Here is a 15820-nt window from a genome sequence, read left to right on the forward strand (position 1 = left end):
TTTTCATGAACTGCTAGATCTGATTTACAGAAGCCCTGGCTCTTCCCTGCTGAAATCTTGGAGGATGTGTACCGCAGCTCCTTTCAGCTTGGGTACAATTCCCTTTTCTTGAGCCGTATCCCATGAGTGTGCCTCTGTCTTGTGTGCCTCGCCAACGCTTCTGCACAGCCCAATGCTGGATGGATCTAGTTGTTCAGTGCCTTATTGCTGATGCAATCTTTTCCTCCTATGGATAGTGAGAATGAAATTGCCTAAATTAAGCAATTGTAGTAGCCTTGAAGGATAAAGCTTCCTTTCTACTCTGAGCTGTTTTTGTAGTAAGACTGCCATAATTGTATTTTTCTCCTGTGTTTACTGGCATAGGAAAGAATGCGTGATTGGGATTTTATGGTACTTACAGCTTGCTATTTTTCCCATGAACTATTCAAATGAATCGCTCTTGGATTTTTAGCAGCTTCTTCCCACTTCTCTGTGGGGTTGGGGACAGTCAGAACAGAGAGAAAATACTCCCTTGAGCATGGCGTTTAAAACTTGCTGATCTTAGAGGATAGACTCTTGTCAGCACTGGCGCATCATCATCTCAGCAGGTCCAAGATCCGGCCCTTTGGATGGTCTGTTGTCCCTTTTGGTTAGGAGGGAGCACAGCTGTGAAGAAGGAAAACATGTGAGTCACGATCGGAGGGCTGCAGGAGCTGCAGTTCTCCCTTCCTCCAGCCAAGCCCGGCCCTCTTCTCGTCAAAACATTCAGAGTTTAATTTTGGGAGGACAAAAGCTTTCAGATGCAATGCTCCACCAGTTTCTCAGGTGGAATACTCCATTCTTTCATTAAAGCTGCTGTCAGAGGACGTTCTCTTGGCAGTGAACAGCCTGACTTACAACTCTTTTACTGACATTTTAGCATCCTGGTTTGTGACTTGCTATTAAAAATGCTATAAATCATGGAGGTAGCAGTGAAGATTTGGGATTGGGATTGGGAGATTTGGAAGGTTGGGATTTTACCTTGCTGTTTTTCTCGTTTGATGATTGTGTGAGCTTGAAGAAATTGTGTGGTCTCTCTGGACACGTCCATGCATACATGCAATATGTGCAAAACAGGGCTGGTATCTATAGACTGGCACTGAGAGAGTGTTTACTGCACCTCAGTATGTCTAACATACCTTCCTGAAGTAATTATTATGCCCAGGGGAAACTCTGAAAGGGCAAATTCTGACATTTGGGCTCTTAGCAGATCTGAAACCTCATTGCCCGCCACGTAGATAAAATCTATACAGTGCTGCTTTCAAGCAGTAGCCAGGGTGAAGCACTGATTAAATTAATTGTAGGCTTCTGTAGCTTTTGTGTTTGTGTAAAGTGCATGGAGGAGACATTTCAGGCATTACCGTAGTGTTAATCCTTCGTGCTTCCCATAATTTGTATAATGCCTGTATTGCCCTTGGCATGTATGCAAGCCTCCTATAAAGCTTCTCTCTTTAGAAGTTTCAGGAACAAGTCAAAAGAAGTGTCTTGCTTGACAGGCAAAGCTTGAGAACTTACTCTCCGACTGTTCACATAACAATTGTTTATACATATCTTTTAAAGCAGCATACTTATCCTTGAGAGAATTAACATTCTTCTTGCCTCCTTTCTTCCTAACGTGTGCACAAGAGGACTTCAGCTGATCAAGGCTGCAAGTAGATAACCTTGAAGAAGGGACAATAAACCATCGTGGCTTTGTTTTTCCCTTAAGATAATAATCCTCACAATAATCCTGTAGCTCTGTTTCATAGCAAAGACACACCACTTGAATTCCTGAAGTATTTCAGTGGTGGTTTCTCTTACTCAGGTTGTCAAGCAGCCTGATTGCTCTAGGGAGCTTTTCCACATTTTGAGGCAGAGGGACTGTTTCTCCCCAAATCATGACAAACTAGTTCTGCTGTGTAACTGCTGTTGCAGTCTTCATTAGCTGTGTTTGTGTGCGCTCTCAGGTGAAGGAGAGTGTTGGCTGCAACTCTCTTGAAAGCCTTTAGCAGTTTGGAAAGAACACATTGCATGAGATGTAATTTCTGTTGCACGACTGGTTATCTGGAGTTTGTAAGAGCAAACTAGCTCAGCCACTTGTCAGCTTTTTCCGTGCTGTGGTCTCATTTGTACAACAGAGTGTCCCCCACCTTGAACCACGTTGTTCTTGGGAAGAGCTACCATCTAGCAGCAGTAGCTGTGGATGATAACCAGATACTCCGGAGCTGTGGTTAAACATTCCTGAAATATTTAGGGAAAGCAGCACGATTTTGTCAGAAGTTTTTGTGCTTAATTGGTATAAGCATGGTGCTTACTTTGTCCAGGTCTGTTTTATTGTACGTCCATGAAAAATCATCTTGATCATCAATTCCTTAATAAAACAAAGGAAATAAAAGATTATTGGGGAACGTTAACTCAGGGTTTAGCAATTTATCAAGGGCGTACAACATGCCGCAATCAGCTGACTATCATTATCTTAAATTCTTAATTCTTATCTTAAATTAAAGAAGCAGAAGCTCCCAACTCTTGGCCCTGGTACGTGCTGTCAAAGTCTTCCCATGTACCATTTTACATTGCTGATAGGTATAAAGGCAAGGGATGAGCTTTCATATGTTAATGACTGCCTTATCAAAGTCTACCACACACAAGGCTTGCCGCCGTAAAACTCTTACCTTATCATGTGCTCCATACTAACATTTGCTGGTGTTGGTTTAACTTATCAACTTAGATGGGATGGCTTGTGATAGTTCATATGTGCAATGTGATAGTTCAACATCATGCTTCTAAATCTTAATGAAAGCCCAAGGTCTTCAGACATTCAGGTTTAGTAAATGATTTAAAAATATTACAGCTAGTGCCATGAACAGGAAAATGGATCAAAAAAGGATGGTTATTTTTTAAAGGTTATTTATGGGTAAATCCTTTGTGTTACTTTTTGTTTTCTTTAGATTTTCTCAAGCAGACCACGTATGAAGTCGAGGCATTCTTACAAGCCATTCAGTTCTTCCGGCAGGAGAAAGGCCACTATGGGACGTGGGAAATGATAACTGGCAATGAAAAAGAGGTAAAAGAATATCCTGCTGATTTTTTTTTTGGCTTTGGATATGGCAGCTCTGAGGATAGTGCAGGTTGTAAAGCCTCTTGGGAAAAAATGGCATTTTTAAAAAGAAAATCTAGTAGGTAGAAATACCCAAGATTTCAAGATACTTCTTACTGATATGTAAGTAATAATTCTTTTTTAATAAACCTCATTTTGAGTTTTTTGCTAGAACATGAAAGAAAGTGTGCTGTGAACTAAAGCTGTTGTGTTGTGCTGGAATGTAGGGAAGGCCACATTTCCACAAAAAGCTCATACATCTACTTAAATATTATGCTACGGGGTCAATTGGTGAATAAACGCTATGTCTAAAACAAGGCACCTGCTAACGTCTCGCTACCACAGTTGCTGCTGTTTATAGTTATAGTAAACCAGTGAGACCAAAAGCAATACACACCAAACACGGAACCCACAGTTTGTATGCAGCAGATACTTGCTGTCAGCTGCGTTGGGCTGTGCTCTGTTTTTCTGTCTTTCATGACAACTATTTTGCAGGTAAGAGAGATTTTTTGCTTCTGTTGCTATTACCTTTGTTACTAAACGCAACAGTTTCCTGTTGCTTGTCCTCTAATGCCTCCAGATGCCCTCGCAGGAGATCAGGTTTTACGAAGAACAGAGCAGCAGCTAAATAAAAATTTTGAAGAATCTCTTCATTTTGCTTTTCCCTGTTCTTTGGGAACAAAGCTTTTAGGCCTGAGCGGATAAACTGGTAGACCTACTTATTGTGCCAGACTTCTGAAACAGAGTCTTGCATAGTAACAGTCACACTTAAACACCAAAAATTTGTGTACTTCAGTTCTTCAGAAATGAGATGCTAAGCTCAGAGTCTGGGTCCATATTTGGGCACTTGAGTGAGCAGCTTTGGAGCACTGATGGTAGCTGAAGTAACTCCACCGATCACTCTGGCACCACTCCAGATGTCTTTTAGTGCAACTGAGACATTATTTGGGCCCTGATTTATAAATTTTTTCCAAAGCACTGAGCACTCAGCAGCAAATATTTACTTTAGTACCAGCTGCTGGGTGTTTTCCTTGATGAAATCTGGCTTCCCTTTGGGAAAATGGAAAAAAGCCTGATGAAGAGTTGAAGATCCAGGGTTTTTTTTTAAGAAACCAGATTATTCTTTTAGGAGAAGTCTACCTTTGAAATGCTGAAAAATGTGGAAACTGGAGAAGAATATATAAACAGTGTCTTTCCCAGTGCCACCATGTCAGGGATTGAAGTTTCCTGCTAACATCTGATAATAAATTCCTTAGTATAAGGAGTTCCATCCTTCCAGTGGAGGGAGTGAGGGTTTTTCTCTTCTCCCCTCCGCCCTCGAGTTATGGAGCTATTATAGTGCTGGTTTCATTTTATGGGGTTTTTTTCCTATTGCTTGCCAACTACTTACTCATAACCCATATACCTCAAGAGAACTGTAATCAGAAAACATCCAGACTAGTTACGCTATTATCTTCTTAGTAATAATTCATTCTGTAAGTATAGTGTGTTCTCATGCCTGCTTTGACCAAATATAATAATTATTTTAGGCAAATATCCAAGCTAAGTGAATGGTTTGGAACAAGCAAGCTACAATTTGTTGCTGTAAAAATCTCTGCAGAACGCCAATAAATATATTCCCTGACATTCATTTATAATGACAGAGTCTCTGCAGCATTAGCTCATACAGTTCTGCCTAGGTACTGCAACATGGATGTAGTATTAGCAAGTACCCAGTCACTCGGCTGAAGACCTACTAAATTTTTTTTGTGTCATAAAAGTTCCTTTTCCTGGGTTTGTTTTTGTTCTTTTTCATTTTTAAGGTTTCATTACTAACAAAGGATAAATTCAATTGTAGATGGTATTTCTGTAGGTTAAGTGCTGAAATACAGGGTTAAAACCAGGAAATTTTTGACGACGCTTGTTACAAGCAACAGTACAGCTACATAGTGAGAGCACTACAACACACCAATTTTATACTAGCATAACTCCATTGATCAGTACTACATGAATGTAGAAATAACATATTGGTAAATCAAGGATAGCTGAATAAGGGATTAAAAAACCCCAGACTCCTACAGTGCACCTTTCAGTACAGAAATATAAAACCAATCCAGCATTCCTAAAAATGTTTCCAGAGAGCTCAGATTCTTCAGAATACATTTGATCCGTTGTCACATTTATTATTTCGTCTGTGGTGCTCCAGTTTGGGTTATTCGTGAGATTTTTTTTAAGTGACCAACTAGTTTAGGACCTGAATTAGTCCATTGGTTTTGACATGTATTTGAGTCAGCATAGCTGAATCCGAAGTGGTGCTGTGGCATCATCTATAAGTACTTAAGTTACATGAAACAACAATAATAGGGTATTGCATATTAGAGGTATATTAATGAGTAGGGTATTGTGTGTTATATTTCTGTAGGGGCTGTCTTATGCCCAGGAGGTACTCTGTTTTACACTACAAGGCCTGCAGTCAGAGCCCTTTCTTTCTTACTTTTGCTGTCTAAATTCCTGCCATTTCCCTATTGGGTTGTTGGTGGACGCCTAAAACCCGCTCAGGCAGCTGTAATACATAAGGTTGAATGTCAGGAAGCATTGGCACAAATGAAATGGCACAAATGCAAAAGCACTGGCATGATGAAAATGTAAAGTTGAGCGGTGTTTTTGCACTCTGTATTGGCTCAGCCAGCAGCTGGGTGCATCAGGGCAGTGATCCTTGAATGAGGACCGTGCTGGGCTGTTGTTGAAGCAAGGAAAAGAGCTGGGTTCAAATAGACATTGCTTAGCAAAAACTCTATTCAAGCCCCACTGGAGAGGAAGGAGGACTACATACTTTGTCTGTGAGACTTCACTGAAACTGTTGGGCAAGCCAGTAATCCTTCACCCAGAGTAAAGGAGAAAGATGCATTTTGTCTGCTTTTTTATAGGGTTACTATGTCTCTCTGTGATTTGCAGGAGGCTGTGGACAACCTCATACATGCTGTACAGTCGGGACAGATAAAAAGCCTTGAGGAAAGGGTTATGTGCCGTTCTGGATAGCACATGCACGATAGTATTGCCTCTGTCATCATAAATTGGCAGCTGAGCATCTGTAACTGTGGGCCAGTACAAACACACCTGGGCAAGATCTATGAACAGAAAACAAACGTGTCCAGAAATAAAAGATGTCCCTCCCTCCTCTGAATCATGAGGATGAGTAATGACTGAACCAAATACGGGACTGAGGTCTTTAGTTCAAAATTGAGACGCTTTAAGTAGAGAAATTCAAGAATCCAGCATATATCCTCAGCACTGATAGATGCCTCCATAGGAAACATGTTCAGAGACCTGAGATCACAAAGAAATAGAAATAGGGCAGGTCCCATGATGAACTGCTTCCCTCTGCTTGCATAGTTTGCCTTGTTGGCCAACAGCATGGGGAAAGTGCAGGAGAAAGAGAGGTCTTGCAGCTTTCTCAGCCCAGAGATAACAGTGTCCCTAAATTAAAAAATGGAGAGGAAAGCCTAGACTCTCAAAATCAGATGTGTGCCTATAACTCTGTATTTATTGCCAGTCTGGTACATCTGAGTGGGATGGGCAAGGAAGAAGTTGTAGCTCAAATCTAGGCAGAGGAGGTGCAAAGCCTGACAGAGTGGGTAATTCTGAAGCAAACTTCTGAAATGGGTGCTGTCGTGGTTTAACCCCAGTCAGCAACTCAGCACCACGCAGCCGCTTCCCCCTCCCCCTCCCAGTGGGGTGAGGAGGAGGAAAGCAAAGGAAAAAAAAAGTAAAACTCGTGGGTTGAGATAAGAACAGTTTAATAACTAAAGTAAAATATAATACTAACAATAGTAATAATGAAATATAATAATAATAGTAATGAAAAGGAATGCAACAAAAAAAAAAAGGAAGGGGGGGGAAAGAAAAAAAACCAGTGATGCACAATGCAGTTGCTCACCACCTGCTGACCGATGCCCAGTTAGTTCCCGAACCACGATCCGCGCCTCCTGGCCAACTCCCCCCAGTTTATATACGGGGCATGACGTTCCATGGTATGGAATACCCCTTTGGCTAGTTCGGGTCAGCTGCCCCGGCCATGCTCCCTCCCAGCTTCTTGCACCCCTGCTTGCTGGCAGAGCATGGGAGACTGAAAAGTCCTTGGCTTAAGATAAGCGCTACTTAGCAACAACTAAACCATCAGCGTGTTATCAACATCATTCTCACACCAAATCCAAAACACAGCGCTGTACCAGCTACTAAAAAGAAAGTGAACTCTGTCCCAGCCCAAACCAGGACAGGTGCCTGTGAATGAAACCAGGAATCTGTCTCACACCGTTTCATTCTTTCTGTATCGAAGAAGCCAGACTTGGATGCTTCTTCTGTACAAAGGTGGGTGACGCTATCAAGAGAACCACAGAACCAGAGAACCGTTTAGTTAAAAGGGGATCTCTGGAGGTTATCTGGCGCAATCCCCCACTCAAAGCAGAGCCAACTTTAGGGGCTTTGTGCAGTTGAGTTCTGAAGATATCCAAGGTTGGAGATTGCGTGACTTGTTCCCATGACTGCCCTCATGGTGAAAAATATTTCTTAATACCTGATTACTATTTCCCTTGTGCTACTTGTAACCGTCACCTTCTTTCTTTCCCTGTGCATTTCCAAGAAAAGCCTGGCTCTGCCCAACATCCTCCATTATGTAGTTGTAGACAGCAATAAGGTCTCCCCTGAGCCTTATCTTCTTAAGGCTGAGCAAACCCAGTTCCCTCCGCCTCTCCTCACGTGTCATATGCTCCATCCCCTGATCATCGTGGTGGCCTCTGCTGGACTCACTCCAGCGTGTCAAGATCCGTCTCGTACTGGGGAGCCCCAAACTGGACACCACTCCAGATGCAGTCTGCCAAGTGCTGAATAGAGGGGAACGTTCTCCTCCCTCGACCTGCTGTTGCCCTTTGCTGCGAGGGCACCCTGCAGACCGATGTTGAATTTCTTGTCCACCAGGATGCCCAAGTCCTTTTCTGCAAAATCGCTTTCCAGCCAGTTGCCACCAGCCTATACTGGTGCACAGGATTGTTCCATCCCAGATGTTGGATTATGCATTTGCTTTTGCTGAACTTCATGAGGTTTTTGACCACTCATTTCTTCAGCCCATCTATGTCCCTCTGAATAGCAGCCTTGCCTGCCAGCGTATTGACCACTGCCCCAAATTGGTATCATGTGTATTCCCAGTCTGATGTCTTTTCTTTCTAATTGGAACCATCTGCAAGACCAAATTGCCAGTTAGATGCTGGGATCAGAGAGGGTGATGCATCTCTTCTACAACCACTGAACCCTCTTTCAAAGTGAAAATGTTCTTGAGGGAGAAAAGTACTCAGTGTCAATTTAGAAAAATACAGCAATGATAGACCAACAATATACTTACAGAAATAATCAAAAAATGGGGCAATGATACCTTTTCCTCAATTTTCCTACATTCCATCACAAATGCTTGATGCGTAGAAGTCCCTTTGACACTTTTCTCCCCCCTGCCTTTCTGCTGTGGTGCACCTTTGTCACAGAATATCTTCTTAGGTTATGTATTTCGTATGTTTTTTGTTCAAGAATTTGGAGGTGTTGGGAGGAGACTTTAACGTATATGAATTCTACAATGTGAAAGTTTTACTGGTTTTAGACCAGTATAGTTGTCTTTTAGTGACAAAAGAAATTGCTTGAAAAGTTTTTCACAAACTTCAACAGCTATTTATTTTATCCCTTTTGCCTCAGGATTAGGCTGGAGCTAATGAATCTTTTGGATCATGTCAGACATTTTTAAAAAAAAAAATCAGATAGAGTAGAATTATTTGATTCACAGATTACCCACATTTCTGGGTTCCATTTCTGTCCTATATCCTGTTTTTCCTGGGATCTCCTTCTTTTCTTGTTTGAATTGTGAAGTTGGTGCTCACCCAAAAAAGTGCTAGAGATTCACATTGGTACAGTCATATCTTTCTTTTCTTGGCCAATTATCTTCCTATCAGAAGCATCCTTTGTCTGATGACTCTTTAGAACAATTTCTCTTTGATGATACCTCCTCTGGGACGGTGTGAGTGTTGCAGAACAAGGTCAGTTTGGGGGAGCAGCAGTCAGCAAACCAAGTTTTCAAATGGTTTTGATCCGGTTGCTCAGTTGATATCAATCATTGATTTGCACATGGCAATTTCATAATAGCAGGCAGTAAATTTAACAGGCATTTTAGTTCAGTATCTTAGTTCACCTGTTGTCAATTGTTTCATGCTCTCTCAAAGTCTTTCAGTGAAAAATGCTTCAGATGAAATGCATGGAGCTTCCCTCAGACATACGTAATATTTTAAATCCAGTCCTCCTGGCAACCTGGGATAGCTAAGACATCGTATATTTGAGGTTGCCTGTGTTTGCACATCACTCTGTGATGTGAGCGCTCAGTTTTCAGATGAAGAACAGTGTGTGAACATGTCATTTGAATCTTCTGACCATATAGATCCTGAGCAACCTTGTGATGGAGGAACTCCTGCCTAACCTTCAGACGATGATCCTGCCTAAAATGAAAGGGAAGAGGAATGATAGGAAGCGGGCCTGGTTTGGTGTAAGTACTGATATTTGCAGAGTAGTTGTTTCTCATAGCAGTTGTCTGTGTGTGCTGATTCTGATCTATGCTTCTTAATTTAATTTGGGTTTAGATCGTAGAAGAAACTTACGGCTTAGTCCAGCAGCAAGTGTCAGAAGGATTAAGTACCTTAAAAGAAGAATGCAGAGATTTTGCAAAAACTCTTGAAGGAACAATTCGTTCAGACATGGATCAGATTCTGAACTCCAAGAACTTCTTAGCTGGAAAAATCAAAGGTTAGTGGAGGAACAGCTGTGTTTTGGAGCAATTTTTTAATGTTTCCCATTGTGTTGCTCAAATTACCAGATGTCATTGTTTTGAAATCCTCATGTGTTTTGAAAAACCCAACTGGAGACACTAATTTTCAGAAAACAAATGCTTTGAGCCTCTGCTGCCTTTGATGGGAACTGATACCTGTGGCTGCTGTGGCTGTGAAAATACCAGGTCTTCTCAAGTTGGAGCTAGAGCTGACAGGTTTTGAGTATCCTGATTAGAATTGCTCATTTGGCTTTCATTTTCACTTGGACAGCCTTATGTAATGAAGATACAGGTCACACGAGCATAATTAAAAGTGTAGTGGTTTTCCTGATGTCTAGGAATGCGCCACAAAACCAGGTTCTAGTTACGTGACAAATTCATAGGCTACCAAACAATACTTAAACCAAAGGGTTTCTTAGGTGGTTTTAAACTAATGTGAAGTAATTATAATTTTGCTATGAATGTAAAAGTGAGTGTGAAAAGCAGGCAAAACATTAGTTGGTGTTGCTTAAGCTAGCAAATAAATAAATAGCTGATAATTTAGGAGCTGTTTTGATAAAACTCAGGATGTTCTGTTGATATTCTCACATACCAGACTAGGATGCTTTCAGTGAACTGTAGAGTACCAAGTTTGGATGCAAACCTCCCAGCATGTATCAATACTTAGAGCTGCCCTTTCCTCTGCTCTCACAGGACCCCCAGGCTGCTAGTATTTGGTTAGGTGGGGCATGGGAAAAGACGTTTCATTGTCACTCATAAAGCTATAAACTCTCCTTTCATCACTCTCATCATCTTTGCGGAGGCGTGACTCCAGGGAAAAATACGGAGTCATTTAATTCATTGTAAAGTAAACCAGTTCAGATTACTTTTTTCACTGTATCTCTTAGTAGCCTAAATGCAACCGTTGTATTGTCTGACACTCCAGCCACTGTTTCTGAGCCTGCCCAGAAGTGCTGCACAGAAAATATCCAGCCATTTCTCACGTCCATATTAGAGGAGCTCATGGGTCCGGTGAGTTCTGGATTCACTGAAGTCCGCTCACTTTTTGATAAAGAAGTTAATGAAATCATCCAGGACTTCCAGAAGACAAATGATATCACGAAGCTAAAGGAGGTAAGACAAAAATATATTTGGAGCCTTTTATATTAGCACAAGGACCTTCTAGCTAGAACTTGACTGACAGCAGTATTTGCTTTCCCAGGTGGTAGTATGTTAGCGCTTGGTTTTGTCATTTAGAAAGTCTTGTGGTATTTGTGCAACTAGAGTGCAGATATCAGAATTTGCTTTAGGGCCACGGTTACATTCTCTATTAAAAATTCGCCTCTGGTTGCTTTCTCTTGAAACCTGCTCTTCCTCCGCTGGAATGCAGAATGTGGATCAGCTTCTGAACCTACCATTCAACTCTGTGAAAATGGAGCCCTGCTATCTGAAAGTGAACCTCCTCCAGGAGCTCCTTCAAGACCTCAAGAGTCGCTTCAAGGTCTATCACATTGATTTTGTGATTCAGAGGACACAGAACTTCATGCAAGAGGTACTGTAAGATCCAGTTTTTCCCCCTGGGAGAACAGGTTAGGTTTGTCCTTCTAATCTGCTTCAAAGTAATCTTGATAAAAAGCTGTGCAGGAGTCCCAGAATATCTCTTAATCAAAGTACAGATAATAAAACCTAAGAAAATCACAGCTAGAAGCTGATTGACATTTATATTTGTGAGGTTGCATGTGTGTGAGTCTTTCAGCAAGGCACAAAAATTTTGGATGGATCATCTCTTCCCCTGAACTTTCATGTTCTGAATTCTCAGTGTCTCAGCACCCAAGAAAGTTGTGCTTGTAAACAATGGGTGGCTAAACTCTACCTGATTTCCATTCTCAAGGGTTGATTTTTCAGGAAGGGACTTAAATATATTTTACCAAAATGGAATGTCTTCTCCTTCATAGTTTATTTTCTCATTAATATAAAGTAAGGCAATTAATGTTAGAAACTGGCAATTACTTGGACACAGATGACGTCTCAGGATGTAGCTGCATGTAGGTGCTTTAACCAACTTCACTTCTCATGGGAATGTTTGAAGTGACTACGTCATTTCAAATGAAAAATGAACGCCACCTCTTTTTCCCCTCTAGTGTGTATTGGTATAGGCTATAATTTTGCTTTGCTTTTATTTCTTCTGGATGCCTGGCCAGAAATCTATTAGGAGCTGGCCAGTAGACTTCTTTCGATTGCCAGATCACAAGGCAGATTTGGCCTTGTAGCTCTGTGTTGAATCCTGTGATTTTAATCCGTAGTTGAGAAACTAAATAATCTAGTCAGTAATCTTGTGAAATGGAGCTGGTCCAGTTCTATGGAGTGGGAGTTATGAATACGGAAAGCGAGTCTCTAGCACAGTGCTGGGATAGGGTTTTCCTAAAAGCAGCTCTTCTAAGTACAGCCATGATCCGCAGCCAAAGAGTTATTCAGAAATAAAATTCTGATTTCATGTCTGGGTCATTCAGGGGGGACCATTCCAAAATGCTGCCAAATAAAATGTCTTTCAGTAAGTGAAGACCATGAGTCAAGACAAGAAGTAGACAGAAAATCGATCCCATACAAACCAAGCGGTGGCTTTTTCTGAACAGAACATGAGTCAAAATTCACAGTAAATAAGTTAAATTAAAGCACAAGTTGTTCTAAAAATGCTTTTATTGCTTCTCTCTCTTTAAAAGGCTGGTATTTTTCTCATAGAAATAGTAAGCAGTTTCACTTTATGTCCATGGACATTTATTTTATTAACGAGTAAGGTCAGACATGTCTATGCTCGCGTAGTCTTAATGTAAAAGAAGTATTTGGCTTAACTCTAACTCGGGTGGAGGCTGGAGCAGGATTCCTTGGCTTGGGAGCTTGGCATCCTCTAGTGGCCAATTTTAGGAAATTTGGGAGCACAATGCTCAACTGGCATAAATAGAGCAGCTTTAGTGACTTCACCAGAACTACGCCAATTTATGATTTGCTTCAAATAAAAATTGAAATAAAAAGTGAGTAGTTCATCTTTTAATTAGCCTCAGGCTTAACTCTACACTGATCCTGTCTTTTTCTTGTATCCAAGGTCTTGCAGTGCATGAGCGTTTACTGTACAGCCTTCTGATGCACGCACAAATTGAGTAAACCTCCATCTTCTCCATTTCCATTTATAAATACAGTCTGTATAGTCCAATCCTGCATTATCTGCAAAGTCAGTTCTAAAAATGGGCCTTCAACATTTGTCACTGCATATTTTCATTCATGAAAATATTACTAGCCAAGGAGGAATTAAAACCATGGCTCATCCATAAGTACGTACATATTCATTTACAAACTACCAGAAGTCCTCTATAGTATATGGCTGTCTATGTATATCGACTGGGATGGTCCCATGTGATGCAAAGGAAGACCCGGCTGTATGGACAGCCTTCCTGTGGATGTCCCTGTACTTCTCCGATAAGAATATATTAAAATTTGAATGGAAACACTTAGCTAAAATAGGCAAAGCCTCATTAAGTAGACATAATTACAGCTTGCAGAACTGTTTTTCTGAAATATCTTTTCAGAGTAGGGGGTTTTATATTTTTAATGAATGTCTGGATAACCTGAAAATATGGCAAATGCCAGCCTAACATAATTCTGTGAGAAATTATTGCACTCTGTGTGATTTTTGCTGATAATTATTTGTATTCTAAGGAAAGCTACTGAGTAATTACTTTTTTAAAAAATTATCTGCAGTATTAATGATTAAGACCATTAGAATCTGGCAAGAGTCAATGGAAGTCTTCTTATTAGAGCTAATGAGGTTTGTCTATGGCCTTTATATATAGATGATCGATTCTACTTTTTGTCTTTGTCACCATCAGTTTGGATGGTGACATGAGATTAAATCTATACAAGAAAGCTATGATAGCATAATAATGATACCAAGGCTTAATTTCCTTTATTTATTGCAACATTTCTGTGCATGTTAGCCTTCAGAGAACTGAAATACAGCAGAAAAATTTTGAACAATATAAATTAATATACTCTGAGTAAGTTTGCTGATACAACTGTTTGTTTAGTTACATTCGCAGACTTCCTAGTATTGACCTGCCTGTAAACTCAAGATAGACGTCGAGGTAGTTTCATTTTCTTATTCTCTTGCCTTAGATAATCTTCTTTTGGGTTTCCCATTCCAAAACTGAGTGTTGCAATCTCAACTAAACAAAGCTTTTCTTCCCCTTCCACAATCATTTAAAGTACTTGAAATATTTATTGATTTTAGGCCCATTACTCTTTCTCCATGTCACCTTCTCAAAAATACAATTTAAGTTAACGGTTACATTTATCATGCTTCTTTACGTACGTAGGAATTTTATGTTACTGATCTTTAACAGATTTTTTAATTATTATTTTTAGCTGATGGAAAATGCAGTTTATACTTTTGAGCAGTTGTTCTCTCCAAGTCGCCAGGCAGACTCAGCGAAAGTTGCGACAACCATTGAAAAAGTCAAGCTGAGAGTACTGAAGGTAAATGTAATGTAGCAGCATTTGCACAGGAAGACCTTGGGTTCCGCCTTTTCAGAAATGGAGAATATATTTTTATGTGAATTTATCTCAGTATTGGAAAGAAGATATCTCTTACCATCCAGCTGGAAATACTGATTTGGTGGCACTTAGCAAAGCTGCTCATTTGGGGGGTAAAACCTAGTTCTGGGCAGACACTGGTAGAAGTATTTACATGTGCAGTCCCTTTAATTGCAATTAAATCAGCTGGACATGATGCTGTGGATCTGGGCAAATCTTTTTTTATTAGCTTTATAATTAGCCTGCCCCTAGAATTCATTAGCAGTGCTGAAATATCTGGAGAGCGCAATCAGGGGGCTGTTTCTAGCCGAGGTATAAAAAAATGAAGGGAAAGAGATCCCAGAAAACTAGGTTTTAGAGTATTTTTGTAAAAGCTGTAATAACCTGCATGGGAATTCACACCCCTGAGTGCACCCGTGATGTGGTATCCTTTGGGATTCACCTTCACCAGTTACAGGATAACAAGAACCAGTTCCTCCTATGAGTGATTAATAACCCAAACACGTTTGGGCTTGTTTCTCTTTTTGTCTGTTTTGACAGCAATATGATTATGACAGCAGCACTATCCGGAAGAAGATATTTCAAGAGGCACTGGTACAGATTACTTTGCCCACGATGCAAAAGACACTGGCTTCAACGTGCAAACCAGTAGGTTTCTGTGATTAAAAAAACCCAATAATAAAAGGCAGGGAAGGATTAACACTTTGACAGTAAATCCTCAACTCTGTAAAGCTGTTTTCTCTCAGAGAGTTGTGCAGATTGGCTGCCTGCTCAGCCAAATGACGCTTAGATTTGCCAGTTCATGGATTGGGTAGATGTGGAGCATAAGGAAGATTTCAGGAAACAGCAAAACTGTATATACAGCTGCTTTCTCAAAGACAGTTGCAGACCTTTGCCCATTCCCGTTTCATTTCTTCCCTAGAGATCTGAAGTCCCCTCAAACTGGACTCCTCTTGACAGTTAAGACTGTAGGTTGTGAGCTTGTCCGTGTGTTCAGCAGCCCTGCTGCAGGCTGAAATTCAGTCCGTGGGAGAGGGCACTTTCCTCTTCAGCAGCGCGCCAAGGCACGGCTGTGACCATACGCAGCCTCTGCTGACGACCTCCTTCAAAGCCAAATGCCAGCTTGGGCAGCAGGAGCAGCAAGCAGAGAAGCCGTGCACTTGCTTTCAGTGATTTTAAATGGAAGTAATTGCATCAACAATCAGGAAACAAACATACAGAGACGATCTCTGTTGCCCTTAATCATATGGGTAGGTTAGTACTCAGCAAATGTGCCTAGCAGAGTTGCGTGGAGATGTTATGGCTGTGGTTACATCAGGGGCCAGTTGGAA

At 40.9% G+C, this 15820-nt stretch overlaps 1 protein-coding gene across 1 annotated transcript in view; it reads left to right on the top strand.

Moving 5' to 3' along the window:
• NIBAN1 (niban apoptosis regulator 1) overlaps positions 1-15820 on the top strand; it is a 69317-nt gene that overhangs the window by 48963 nt on the left and 4534 nt on the right. Inside the window, exons 6-12 of the mRNA XM_050900886.1 lie at positions 2946-3061; positions 9543-9647; positions 9742-9904; positions 10852-11039; positions 11296-11457; positions 14322-14432; positions 15030-15137. Of these exons, the coding sequence (XP_050756843.1) occupies positions 2946-3061; positions 9543-9647; positions 9742-9904; positions 10852-11039; positions 11296-11457; positions 14322-14432; positions 15030-15137 (953 nt within the window). The remainder of the gene's footprint in view (positions 1-2945; positions 3062-9542; positions 9648-9741; positions 9905-10851; positions 11040-11295; positions 11458-14321; positions 14433-15029; positions 15138-15820) is intronic.

The sequence above is a fragment of the Gymnogyps californianus genome, chromosome 8 (genome assembly GCF_018139145.2).
Source record: "Gymnogyps californianus isolate 813 chromosome 8, ASM1813914v2, whole genome shotgun sequence".
NCBI lineage: Eukaryota > Metazoa > Chordata > Aves > Accipitriformes > Cathartidae > Gymnogyps > Gymnogyps californianus.